Source organism: Phalaenopsis equestris, unplaced genomic scaffold, assembly GCF_001263595.1.
Source record: "Phalaenopsis equestris unplaced genomic scaffold, ASM126359v1 Scaffold000719, whole genome shotgun sequence".
Taxonomy (NCBI): Eukaryota; Viridiplantae; Streptophyta; class Magnoliopsida; order Asparagales; family Orchidaceae; genus Phalaenopsis; species Phalaenopsis equestris.
In genome coordinates this window covers 107,960-122,160 of record NW_018165159.1, presented here as the reverse complement: position 1 = coordinate 122,160, position 14,201 = coordinate 107,960, and the positions used below count along the sequence as shown (strand labels likewise).

Here is a 14,201-nt window from a genome sequence, read left to right as displayed (position 1 = left end):
AGGTGACAGGAAGGGGTGGCCAGCAGCATGAAGAGGGTTGAAAAGGGCCTTTATGGCTGCTGGGAGGCGGTCGGAGGTCTGGATGGCAGTCGGGAAGAGTTTGGAGGCCTATGTTGTCACGTCTCAGTACAATGCTTATAATTAACTAAGACGGATATAGTAGTCGGACGATATTAACATCTAACTATCCACAATTTTTTTAAACTTTCGATACATATAAAAGAGTCACTAATCCACAAATTGCAATAAAAATTTAAAGCATACAAAAACAATAACATCCAAAGAAAACTTCTCAAGCTAGCACTAAACAATAAATCAATATGTGAGAGAAACATTAAAGAGAAATTATCATCATAAAATATCTAGCAGTAGTGGTCCTCTGATAAACCAAGTCTCTCTTATCAGATATATACTCTAAAATTTTTCTTTTTTATGAAAGAAAACATTAACTTCAATTGTACGTTTGACTTTATGAGTAATTATAATCTAATATGTATTAAATTATTATGCTATGCTATACATAAATGACAAAAAAAATACAGTTCATTTCATTAAAACTTTAAATTGATCTTTTCTTGTTTTACTTTAAGTATTTACCATTTTTTTACTTTTTTAAAAATTATAACAGGATTGTCGTCATACTCGAATGTATTCTAAAAAATATACACGACAGTACCCTAAAAAATGTGTCCGAAGACACCCTCAAAATTGTACCTGATGGTACACATTTACCATTTACTTTAACGTGCACGAGCACATTGCAAAATTAAAGGAAATAAAAAAAATAAGTAAATAGAAGACCCACCCTAATAATGGTGTCAATGTGCTCCATAAATTAGCCTATAAAATGTTGTCTTCCATGTCTTATGTTTTCAAGACTTTCTAGTCCAAATTTCATTGCTATATAATCTCCTATTACTATAAGGGTTTATTTCCCTAACTAATGTATATTGTAGTTCCATCATTGTATGACTGGAAAACATGACTAGAAATGCTTTAAAGCCAAAACTTTATATATTAGTTAAATTTTATAAGATTTGTGGCACTTGTACTTTTCTTATCCTAAAGCATCTAGTTTTCTTTTTAATGTTATGATAAGGGAAAATTTTCATGCAGTGTTGGACTCCTTAATTGTTTGCTAGGGATCACAATCTGTGCTTAATGGATGACCCAAATAATACTGAAAGTCTTTTCTAGGGGCATTTACATACATAGCACACAATTCTTATGTATTTACATTTCTCATACCTAAACTTTTATATTTACACTCATAATACTCAAATCTTTGGTATCACATAAAAAATAGCACTATTACCACTTTTGAAAGTGAAATTCGCATTTTCACGAATAGGTTTAAAACACCATAGTGCTATGTATTTTAAATATGAAAGTTTGCATCTGTTGCATGCTACCTATGTATTTTCCCTTTTTTTAATCTTTGTACGTTTTCATGTTAGGGGATACTAGTGCAACTTTGCTAATTTATTATGCACTAATGCTTTGACAATTTTTATCCTCTTGAATTTTTCGTCAGTTTGTATATGTGGGTTTATCATTCTCTATAATCTCTACAGGCTCACCTACAGTGATCTCTGTGAACAAATACCCGAGTCAAAATTTCGACATTGTTTGTTGAAGACACTGGACAGCTTGTTTAGTTTGATGTCTTCATATTACGCAATCATGAGCTTTAAGCCAAAAAGACAGGTAAAGAGGTAATTTGATTTTATTTGATCTATTGGTTTCATCAAGCACTTATTTATTTCTCTTTGCTCTTTTTCCCAACCTGCAATCCTCGTACAACCTTGTATAGTATCTATGATATTGCTATAGAAAAGAAATAATAGTTAGAGCTTGCAATTTCAGACTTGTAATTTGACAGAAGCATTTTTTGAAGCAGTTTGATAATGTTAGTTTTTGTTTGTAATGAAGTGATTCATTTTATGAATTTGGATGAGCATATGTTTTCAATTAAAGAGTTTATAAGTTGCACGGTGGATTGACGTATGCGTGGTTTCTCTGTTTCTTCAAATAAATTTTCGCCACTTGTCTGTGTTACATGGTTATACTAGTTTAAGGCCTTGAAAGATGATTGATTAAAACTTTGAAATATTTCTGCTTTTCTTTTGCATTTATCTGTTTTTTTGCTGCTCCAAACATTATTAGAACAATTTGTTAACGAGTAAACTGTCAAAATAGTCATCTGACTATTTTAATGGGATAATTTTAGTAACGGAGTATAAAAGTCTCAAATTAGTCTCCAAACTCTTTTAATGGGGTTAAAATCATTCTCCTTGTGGACTATTTCAACCCATATTAAAAGAGTTTGGGGACTAAATTGGCATATTTATAGACTCTTCGATTGAAAGAGTCGGGAATCATTTTGATACTTTTGTCATTTGTAACATTCTCATCATGTATTATTGGCGGATACTCGTATTATACACTACAAATTGTTCAAGGTCATTAAAGTTTTGAATAGTTAAGCCATATTGCTTATTTTCTCCCAGAATTAAGCTTGATTACTTTTGCAGGATTTTGATTACGAAAGTTCAAACACTGCATTGAAGAACGTCGATACTTCTCAGAGCACAAATGATGTTCAAATTAATGTAGATCCAGGTGGTTCAAGTGATTTTTCTGGATCAGTACCAAGCGATATTACAGAAAATCATGGATCTACAGCTCCAAATTCCTCTGTGTCATCTATAGATGCATCTGATATTAGTACTTCCTCATCAAGTTTTAATTCTCCTTTCTATCATTTGAGGAAAGAAGCCGCTTCATTTGTTTCACAAACTCTAGATAGAAGGCGTGATAGCTTGTGGCAGCTTGCAACTAGTCGTACATCCGTGTTACTCTCTTCTCCCGCTGTTTGCTCAACCAGTACATTCCAATTTCTGAGGAACTATGAAGATTTAAATGTTTTTATTTTGGCCGGCGAAGCATTCTGTGGATCACGAGCTACCGAGTTTAGAAACAGATTAAAAAGTATTTCTGAAAATTATGTTGCAGCGTTTCACCGGCAAAATATTTATGTATGTTAATCATCCAATATCAGATCTGTTTTGTACCTTAGGATGGAATATTTTTCAATTTTCTTCTTTTGCTTGCAAATTTCTCATTTTCGTTTTATTGCTGGAGTTTAAGGGCATTTATAAAGCGTACTTGATTTGCAATGACATTGTAATAGCTGAATATCAATTTTCCTGTAATTAAATTGCTTAACCATCATAAGTCTTATTAAAGCTACTTGGTGCTGTCATTATTATTGCATTCTTATAAAAGCAATAATTTTGTGTTCGTTTTGAAAAGTTGCTACACTTTCTGCTTCTCTTGGTGTTAAACTAGAAAACTCTTTTAATGGATACGATTAACTATTAAAAACATTATTTGGAATAAAAATACATGATACCGGAGGAGAAATCCCAAACCAACTTGGTGTTAAACTAGAAAACTCTTTTAATGGATACAATTAACTATTAAAAACATTATTTGGAATAAAAGTACATGATACCGGAGGAGAAATCCCAAACCAAAAAAATAAGTTTAATTAATGGGGAAATAGAATTATAACACACACAAACTGAAAACAACACTAAAACATGAAAAGACACAAACAAACACCTCAGAAGGGTGAAATTGAGGTCAACAAGTGTAGGTCGGCTAGTTAGAGTGGGATGGCTAGCGGGGGTAGTAGCAGCAAAGATAGAGTGTTGGGCGGTAGATTTGGCTGCAGAACAGGGGGCTGTGGGGCTGGACAACCGATTTGGAGGGGCTGGACCATAGGTTTGGGGCTGGGAGGTGGGCTGGAGGCAGTTAGGGTCGGAGTGGTGGAGCTGTTGTGGAAGTAGGACAACATGGAAACAGAAGTATGGTAAGATAAATGCCTCGGTGGGGTCGAGATATAGCCGGAGCACCACTCGAACCTTGGAGGCGATCACCACCTCAGACGAGGGACAGCCGGAGCACTACCTCGGTGTTAGATACAACCCTCGAAGGGAAAATACCAAAGTTAAAACTTGGATTCAGATATTAAAACAAAACTCCTAGCTCTAAGCACATCATCATATTTATAAATATGTTAGACTTATTCTATGAAACACTTCATTTAAGAAGAAGGAATAAAATATAATCAAATTTTCAGATTTTAGGAAAGGATTTAAAGTAGGAAATGATTTAAAATAAGGAAAGATTTAAAATAAGAAGGGAGAATAAAATATAATCTTGATTTCATATTTTAGGAAGGATTTATAATAGGAAAGTGCTTAGGAAGGAAAGATTAAGGGGGAGAGAAAGGAAAGGTTGAGGGGGAATGAGGAAGAAGAGGAAAGGGGAAAGGAAGTAAAAAGGGAAGGAGGAAAACGAAGAAGGGAAAGGAGGTGGCAGCAGCGTCACCGTGCCAGTCTCCCAGAGTTGAGGGAGCTTCAACTTCATCTGTCAAAGCTTCTGATTCAATGTGGTTCTTCTTGGATCCCACTGACGACTGTCCTGACGCCCAAACCGACTGAGGAGCTTTTCCCACCTGCGAGCATACCTTCCTATCAATCAGTACTTGTTTGGCATAATCTACGTCGAAGGTATTCAGCGATGTAGGTTCTTTCAAGCCAAATTTCAAACAAGTAAATAACTCATATGCTTCTCATTTATGACAAGTTGGGCCTCAGCGGGGTTGAGGGGCTTGCAAAAGTTTGATTGATAGGTGATTTTTATTATTTTCAAGGTTTTACCTCTGACTCCTGAAGTTTTGGTGAATTGACATTTCTTATTGCATTCCATTAACAAGAGCTTCACACTTGCCTTTCGTATCTTCATGCGGAGCACTGCGGATGGGTTTTGGATGTGTAGCTGTCTGTGATGCTATCAGTTGGTTGTCACTAAGATTATCCACTGAAATTTTATAGTCTAACAGCTTCTGGGATGTGTGATCATTATTTGTCTCACCAAAGAGTTCTCCATTTTCTTGAGTGGAGGAACCACAATCTCATCAAAAGTTGCATGTTTTTTTTTATCACATGGAGGAAAGATATTGGATATATCCACGAACAAGGGAGGTCCACGTGGGAAGACTTTATCGTATCAAAAGTTCTTTCTTCAGTGCATGTAGTGTCCTTTCCTCTGGTTTCAATGCCTTGCTCTATGAAATAGATCACTCCCTTAGTTGTGCATTTTCCTTCCACTTCTCGAAATCTGTGGCACTTGCAATATTTTATGGTTGTGACAAACTTGCGAATTGGTTTTGCTGGATAGTAGTAAGAGGAGGTCACTTGGTGATGCGATCTCTTCGCTTTGGAATCTAGTGTCTGCCATTTTTTGCAGTCGTGAGTTGGTAGGAACTGACACTTTATTTCCTGCTTCATCTTCATGTCTTCTCATTCTCCCCTTCGGCTCACATCTTCAATGTTCATAATTCACTTCTGAAGTAGGCGGATCTCTCGTTGTATTTCTTCTCGGGAAGGCTCGAGCATGTATCTCATTAGTAGCATGGTTAAGGTTTAGAGTTAAAAGGTGAGAGAGGTTTAAAAATTTAACTTAGGGTTGTTGATTTTGAATATCAACAAGAGGAATTGAGGGTTAGGTCAATGTTTTTGGCTATGGTTGGGGATAGGAAAGAACAAATTTTTTTGCGGAGGTGGTTTGGGTGGGGGCGGATGCTAGGAAACCCTAGGATGTGATTAAAGTTGGGTCAACTCTGATACCAAATGATACCAGAGGAGAAATCCCAAACAACAAAGGCGACTTTTATTTATGTGGAAATAGGATTTCAACACAAACTGAAAATAACATTACTAAAACATGAAAAAAAAAAACACAAACGAACACCTCAAAAGTGTAGCCCAAGGGCGGTGGAGGTTGGCTAGATGGATCGGGATGGCTAGCGAGGGTGGCGGCAGCAAAGATGGAATGTTGGGTGGCAGATTTGGCTGTAGAACGACGGTCTGCGGGGCTGGGTGATGGGCTGAAGGCGACTAGGGGGTCGGAGTGCTGGAGCTACTGTGGAAGAAGTAGGACAACAAGGAAAAAGAAAGTGTGATAAGATAAATGCCTCGACAAAATTAAGATACAGTCGGAGCACCACTCGAACCCTTGGAGACGGTCACCACCTCGAACTAGGGACAAACGAAACACTACTTCAATGTTGGATACAACCCTCAAAGGGAGAATACCAATGTTAAAACCTGAATTCATATATCAAAACAAGACCCCTAATTCTAGGTACATCATCCTATTTATAAAGAGGCTTAACTTATCTTAGGAAACACCTAATTTAAAAAAGGGGAATAAAATATAATCAGGTTTTCAAATTTCAGGAAAGGATTTAAAATAGAAAATAATTTAAGATAAGAAGGGGGAATAAAATATAAGCATGATTTCAGATTTTAGGAAGGATTTAAGATAGGAAAGTGCTTAGGAAGGAAAGTTTGAGGGGGAGAGAAAGGAAAGGTGAGGAAGGAATGAGGAGGAAGAGAAGGAAAAAGGGGAGGGAAAGGAAGAAGGGGAAGGAGGGGGGAGGCAGTTTCCCTCCCTTGAGGACAGGCCGGACCGGCCGGTCCTCCCTCGAGCCCCGTGTCAATACATCTTTTGATATTCCTAGGAATATTTAAGTACATACCATTCAATTCTTATGTAGTTACATAACCAACTCCTAAACTTTAATCTTTACATATAGGCCACCTTACATTTCCATGAAAAGATGTATTTCACTTTTTAAAAGTTAAAATAGTGATATTTTTTATGTGGTTAAAGATTTGAGTGGTACAAATGTCAAATGCAATTTTTTTTGTTTTTATATGTAAATGCATAGGAATTGTGTGGTATGTATGTAAATGCCACATATTTTTAACATTTGTTCGTTTGAAACATTCTTGTTGCGTTACTGCCCGTGTACCTTATCTTGAGGGAAGAATGATTTCGTTCAATCTTTCCTATTCGTGTAACTGAATGAATTCAATTTTGTACTTTTCACTGGAAACCTTGTTGCTATCAGGCACTTAAAATGGTATTGGAAAGGGAGAATTGGATGAAGCTATCTGCAGAGACTATGCAATTAGTTAGTTTGGCCGGTCTTATTGGTGATGGTGCTCCCTTAATTGTTCTTTCTTCAAGCAATACTTTGGCAGTCTCTGCAAATCAGTCCAAGAAAAATTCTGAATTTGTTGACAATGAGAAAAAGGATGGGTTTTCTTATTGGCTTCGTATTGGTAATCCATTTTCTTCAAAGCTATCAAATGGTTCTAAAGAACTATCAAATACTCAATCTTTAGTTAATGGATCATTGGTATCAAGTTTAGCGGATACAAAAATTATTTTTGCGTCACACAGTGATGGTCTACAAGTGAAGGGCCATTATGAAAATCATACAAATGGTGGCCTTATTTTAGAAGATGAAAATGAAGACCTTTTAGCCGACTTTATTGATGAAGATAGCCAGCTTCCCAGTAGAATATCAAAGTCTGTTAATCCAAAAAATAAATCTGCATGTTGGAATGATGATGAAGCTTCAGCACAAACTGGTTCATCCATATGTTTATTGAGGTACATTCCACATTTGCAAAATTTAGGTTATAAGTATTATGTAATCATCATAATTACAATAGTGAAATCATTTTTTTCAGATTAATGGACAAATATGCGAGGCTAATGCAGAAATTGGAAATTGTTAATGTTGATTTCTTCAAGGTATGCCAATTTTCTGACCTTATGATATATATCTTTAGAGCCATTTACATACACACCACCCAATTCATTTGCATTTACATATCTAGCACCTAAACTTTGCTTTTTTACATTTCTACCACCCAAATATTTCATGTCACAAAAGATATCACTATTTTAACTTCTAAAAAGTGAAATATGGTGGCATATATGGAAAAATTAAAATTTAGGTTTTTGATATGTGCATCCATAGGAATTGAGTGGTATGTATGTTAATATTCCATTATCTTTATATTCGCATTCTTAGACACTTGCTGTCTTGTTCACATTCAACATCTTGTTGCAGGGCATCAGCCAGCTTTTTGGGGTATTTTATCATTTTATTTTTGAGGTGTTTGGCCAGCGGGATGCTAATCAAAGTGGTAAGTGGTCAAGATTTTATTTCTATATTCTTTGTTCTTCTAATTTGTGCTTCCTTTTTCTTTGTTTTCTCCAGCTCGACTTAAATCTTCCCTGTCAAAAATTGTTCAAGAATGCGACCAGGGGATTAGACCTCAAAATCAACAGTTTTCATCATCACCTAAATCAATCAGCACATTGCTAGCACATAGTGATGTAATGCCAACCATTCCTTCAGGAACTGTGCCTGGTACTGCATTTGGGCTTAAGGTATCAATTTATATTTTATTTTAGGGGCATTTACATACATAGCACACAATTCTTATGTATTTACCTCTCACACCTAAACATTCACATTTACACACATAGCACTCAAATCTTTTATAGCATATCAAAAAGAGCACTATTATCACCGTTGAAAAGTGAAATGCACGTTTTCATGCATAGGTTTAATGCACCAAAGTGTCATGCGTGTAACTATGAAGGTTTGTGTGTGAGATATGTAAATACATAAGAATTGTGTGCTATGTATGTAAATTTCCCTTTATTTCTTTTCCTAGACTAACTGGAATGTTTTTTTTTTTAGTTGGGATTTGGGAATAATAGGTAACGTTAAAACCCAATTCTTTTATAAAAATTTTTCAGAATTCAACTTTTACCATCATTATAAAAACAGAACTTGATAACTTGATTTCTTCTAGTGTCTCCTGTCATTTGTAGATATAATTTCTATTGTCCATTTATTCAAAGGGAAATTTTCTGAATATATTTAATTAAAGTATGAGTTAAATGACTCGGTGGGTAAAATATTTCTATATTACAATAATTCACGTTTAAGACATTTATATGTATAATAAAACATTGCATATTCATGTTTTATGAAAAATCAACGATAAAATAGTAACATGAGATAATAAATAAATCAGTTTAATTGTTATTTTTATTTATTTCATATAAAATATCCATCTATTTGTAGTAAAAGTGAGTCTCCATCTATTTGTACTAAAAGTACACTTTTTATAACATTTTTCAGAATCCACCAAAAAAATAGACGATATATATTTTTTACGTGCGCTAGTATGTTGTCTCCTAGCTAGTACCATTCAAGGGTAACTCCAACATTTAACATGCAAATGGAGTTATGTACATGAATGAAAATATGTCACATGTTTCTTTCTTCTGTTAAACAAATCTTAGATAGTTTAAGCATATGAGAAATATAAATTTTACATTTTAAAAGAAAATATTAAATAAAATTAAAATATTTTTAATTTTACTTAAAAGTCTAATTTTAAATTATTTACATTTGCTTCCATGACTAAAAATGAATTGTTGTAAACGAAAATCATGTTTAACCATCTGCTCAGAATAATCAAATATCTTTTTTCTAGTCAAGCTCTTTTCTTTGATGTAGCTATAATAATAAATTATATTTGATTAACATTGATTGCCATTAGGATAGTATGTTATTTGATCTTTTAGTGACATTAATTGACAATTATTAAAACTATACCTGGCGAAATTAATATCCTGCATCCAATGTTTATTCTTTTCTTTAAGTTTTAGATGAATCTATTTATGTAAAAAAAATTGTTTGAATAATAAAAATGTTTAGATAAGAACGTCTAACCGTCTGTTCCTGTTTTGGTATTCCAAACTCTAGGGCTGAGTTGTGACAAATACTACTCTTTAGTGTAAAGATCATTTTATGCCTATTTGCATCAATACTTCATTTAAACGTCGGCCACTGATGATCATGTTAGGAAGGTAGATGTTTTAGATTCCACTTATGCTAAATGCAGAGGTAAACCTAAAAAAATTGTGCTTATTGAATAAAAAAGGATCTTAATCTGTTAGAATTAAATGAAAGTATGACACTAGGGCTCTTAATCTGTTAGAATTAAATGAAAATATGACACTAGGGTACAATGGAGAAAAAAGATTCATGAAGCGCACCCCACTTAATGGGGAGAAAGGTTTGTTGTTGTTGTTGTTCTATCCCTTATCAGAGTCATTTATTCAGATAAAATTGTCATTTTTTTATAAAATTAATCAAATGGTGGTTGCTAAAATCATGCATGTTTTTCGTTATAAAAAATTATTTAAAGTAATTATTATTCATACTTGGGAGAAGAAGGCCTGTTATTTTCTCCCATATCATCTCTTTTCTATCTTTATTTTGCTTTGATTTTTTTTTTATTTTTTATTTTTTATGGAGAGCTGAAGATGGCAAGAGGGGGGATGGGTTTGGGGGAAGAGAGAGAGAGAGAGAGAGAGAGGTGGTAATATGTGGTAAATACAGCAACAGGTCTTGGCATTATAGGAAGCTCTTTTCGGTTATGTTTCAATTTTCCTTTTATATCTTTGGAATGTGTAATGGTGAGACCGGCAAGGCTCTTTGACACATAATGTTAGCCTTTAAAAAAGAAGCATAAAATAAACTTGTGTGTTGTTGAGATGGAATGCTTGGGTGGATAAGTGGCTTGACACCTAGAGACAAAATGCGAAATGAATATATCTGTGATAGGGTTGGCGTGGCTCCAGCGACATATAAGATTAGAGAGAGTCGTGTTTGATGGTTTGGTCACATTAAACGTTGACCATACGTTGACCATGTGATGATCCTTTATGTTAAGAAAGACGTAGGAAGATCTAAAAGTACTTGGGCATATTGTAATAAAAATGATCTTAATCTATTAGAATTAAATGAAAATATGACATTCAATAGGACACAATGGAGAAAAAGAATTTATGTATATGACCCCACTTAGTGGTATAAAGGCTTGTTGTTGTTCTTGCTGCTGCTGCTGCATCAATCCTACATTTTTGTTCCTCTCATGTTCCAAGTAAAGAGAGAGAGAGGTGGTAATATGCGGTAAATACAACAACAGGTCTTGGTATTATAGGAAGCTCTTTTCGGTTATGTTTCAATTTTCCTTTTATATCTTTGGAATGTGTAATGGTGAGACCGGCAAGGCTCTTTGACACATAATGTTAGCCTTTAAAAAAGAAGCATAAAATAAACTTGCGTGTTGTTGAGATGGAATGCTTGGGTGGATGAGTGGTTTGACATTGTTAGCCTTTAAAAAAGAAGCATAAAATAAACTTGTGTGTTGTTGAGATGGAATGCTTGGGTGGATAAGTGGCTTGACACCTAGAGACAAAATGCGAAATGAATATATCTGTGATAGGGTTGGCGTGGCTCCAGCGACATATAAGATTAGAGAGAGTCGTGTTTGATGGTTTGGTCACATTAAACGTTGACCATGTGATGATCCTGATAGGAGAGTAGATGTTTTAGGTTAGACTTATGTTAAGAAAGACGTAGGAAGATCTAAAAGTACTTGGGCATATTGTAATAAAAATGATCTTAATCTATTAGAATTAAATGAAAATATGACATTCAATAGGACGCAATGGAGAAAAAGAATTTATGTATATGACCCCACTTAGTGGTATAAAGGCTTGTTGTTGTTCTTGCTGCTGCTGCTGCATCAATCCTACATTTTTGTTCCTCTCATGTTCCAAGTATTCCCTTATTTGTCTTCCTCTATTTTCTTGATTTTATTTTGTGAAGCATGTTTTGTTCTGGTACTGCATTGAAGATTATTTTGATTTCCTATTCCACAGTAAAAATGTGTCTTTTCTGTAGTAGCTTAATTTTAGGGAAATTACATACATACCACAATTCTTATGTATTTTCATATCTAACTAAAGTTTGATATTTACACTGATAACACCTTGATGTCATAAGCCTTGCATGAAAGAATGTTCTTTACTTTTAAAGGTAATGATGGTTGTATATTTTATGTGATGTTAAAGTTCTGAGTGGCATGCATGTAAATATGAATGTTTAGTTCTTAGATATTTGCATAAGATTTTTGTGGTATGTATGTAAATGCCTCTTAATTTTATCATGTAAAGTGTATTTTGGTTTGGTTCTGTGTATGAAGATCACTGATTTTATATGCCACAGGAAAGATGTGTTGCCGCTGAGACGTTATCTTACGTTGCTCAGATCTTGCATAGATCCAAAGCTCATCTTCAGTCGAGGTTGTTTCAGCAGAACGGCGCTCTGGTTGAGGATTTCTTTGGGAATCTGGTATGATTGCCTTTGGGTTCTCAATCATTTTTTGCAACACAAAATGCAATTTATAGAATTGATGTAATGTGCTTAGTTGAAACATGATATTAATTTCTTGGAAGATATACAAACCTACCACTCAATTCCTATTTATTTGCATATCTAACTTGTCAACTTTGATCCTATTTATTTGCATATCTAACATGTCAACTTTGATTTTTGCATACCTATGCATGAAAAGATGTATTTCACTTTTTAACATGGTAGTATTTTGATGTGATATGTAAGATTTAGGTGGTATAAATATAAAAAAGCAAAATTTAGGCATTAGATATGTAACAGGAAATTTGGTGGTATGTAGCTAAGTGCCCCTAATTTCTTTCTTTTTTTCAGGTAGATTCAGTTCCTGATCTAATTGAACACATTCATAAGACAACTGCGAGAATGCTTCTTCATATCAATGGGTAAAGTCGTATAATCTTTTTTCTTTTTTTTTTGTAGTAGTAGTAGTGCTACTAGTATTAGTTATCACTTCTTTCTGCATTATGGATTTAGATACCTTGGCTTGTGTTTTACTGCAAGTTTTCACTGGTTTGTAAAAACGATAACTCATCCAGTGCTCTCAGCTGAACTCAGTTTTTTTTGCTGTTTTATCACATAATTATGTGTGCCACCTAATTCCCATGTATTTAGAGCTCCAACACCTAAATTTTACTTTTACATTTATACCACTCAAATTGTTCCTACCCATAAAAAATACTACCATTTTAACTTTTAAAAAATGAAATACACCTAGGTAAGTTGGCGTGTATGTAAAAATTGTAGTTTAGGTGTTAGATATATAAATACATAGGAATTAAATGGTGTGTATGTAATTCTTCCATTTTTTTCTCTCTTGCTGGCGCAGATCTAGGGTAGAAAAAGAATGTGGACTTGAGACTATTTTCAGTATCAATGTTTTTCTTTTGCCTTCAAATTCCGTACTCAAAGGTGGCAGTCGATTTGGATATTAACTGACCATCAGACTGCCATGGATTTGCTTTTGCAAGCTTCCCCTTTTCATATTGTGTCAAAATTGTCATATATGTAATAGTAAATGCATCTGAGGGAGTGGTTCCCCTGAATTTTAAAGAGCACTAGTCATCTGCACGGATGATAACTGAAATTCCCTGATTTGTATGAGAAAGTCCTTTCTTTTGATTCTTCACATCTATTAATTTTTTAGAGAAGTGTCAAAATTGTTTATTGAATCTTTGCATGGCGTCATTTTAGTCCCATAGTTTAAAAAAAGGATCAATTTAGCCCTCGAACTTCTTTAATATGGGTTGAAATAGTCCTAGTGAGGACCATTTTAGTTCCCATTAAAATATTGTAGGAATTAATTAATAGTTCTATAAACTGGAACTAAAATGACCCATGTAAATAATATGGGGACTATTTTGGCACTTTACTCATTACTTTTTTACATGATGCATCTGCAATTACTTGCAGGTAATTTTGCTGATTGGTGCTATAGTTATATGGTCCCTAGGTTTTCAAAGTTGCTGCTTTATAAATCTCTGATATTTTTGCGGTAAAAGTTACAGTTTGGTCTTGTCAGCTTTGCACTTTTCTGTAGCATTTTCTTCTGATTTTCATTGTGAGCTATTCTTAAATCCAGTTGTTTGACTCTATTTAGACCTTCAAGATATTTTGCGAAAATAAATATCACTGGCTTCAACATTCTGCTTGTTGCCTCTCTCATTTTATTTTCATTTGAATGATTTCGGTTGATTGGTAACGTTGAATCAGGTTATGCAACTCTCTTGTGACCCTTCAAGAATATTCTTTTTGTATTTTTACAAAACGTTTATTTTATCTGTTGTCTTTGTGTAACTTGGCCCTCTGATTTTCAACTTGCATTATCCTTTTATCCAGTTATATCTCTCATGATCTTTCAAGATCCTGTGATTAAAATATTGTTTTTTCATAAAATTACACTTTAATCCTATCCCTTTTTGGGCATTTTTGTGCCTTTGTCCTCTGATTTAAGCTTTGCATATTCTGCTCCTTTTTATTTTAA

The 14,201-nt window shown here is 34.2% G+C and overlaps 1 protein-coding gene across 3 annotated transcripts in view; it reads left to right on the top strand.

The window, feature by feature from the left end:
* Positions 1-14,201, top strand: part of LOC110030447 (syndetin) — a 97,323-nt gene that overhangs the window by 34,769 nt on the left and 48,353 nt on the right. For all 3 annotated transcript variants that reach the window (XM_020733161.1, XM_020733163.1, XM_020733162.1), the window contains 8 exons: positions 1,575-1,707; positions 2,535-3,038; positions 6,989-7,536; positions 7,617-7,680; positions 8,003-8,078; positions 8,153-8,325; positions 12,032-12,157; positions 12,533-12,603. In XM_020733161.1, the coding sequence (XP_020588820.1) occupies positions 1,575-1,707; positions 2,535-3,038; positions 6,989-7,536; positions 7,617-7,680; positions 8,003-8,078; positions 8,153-8,325; positions 12,032-12,157; positions 12,533-12,603 (1,695 nt within the window). The remainder of the gene's footprint in view (positions 1-1,574; positions 1,708-2,534; positions 3,039-6,988; positions 7,537-7,616; positions 7,681-8,002; positions 8,079-8,152; positions 8,326-12,031; positions 12,158-12,532; positions 12,604-14,201) is intronic.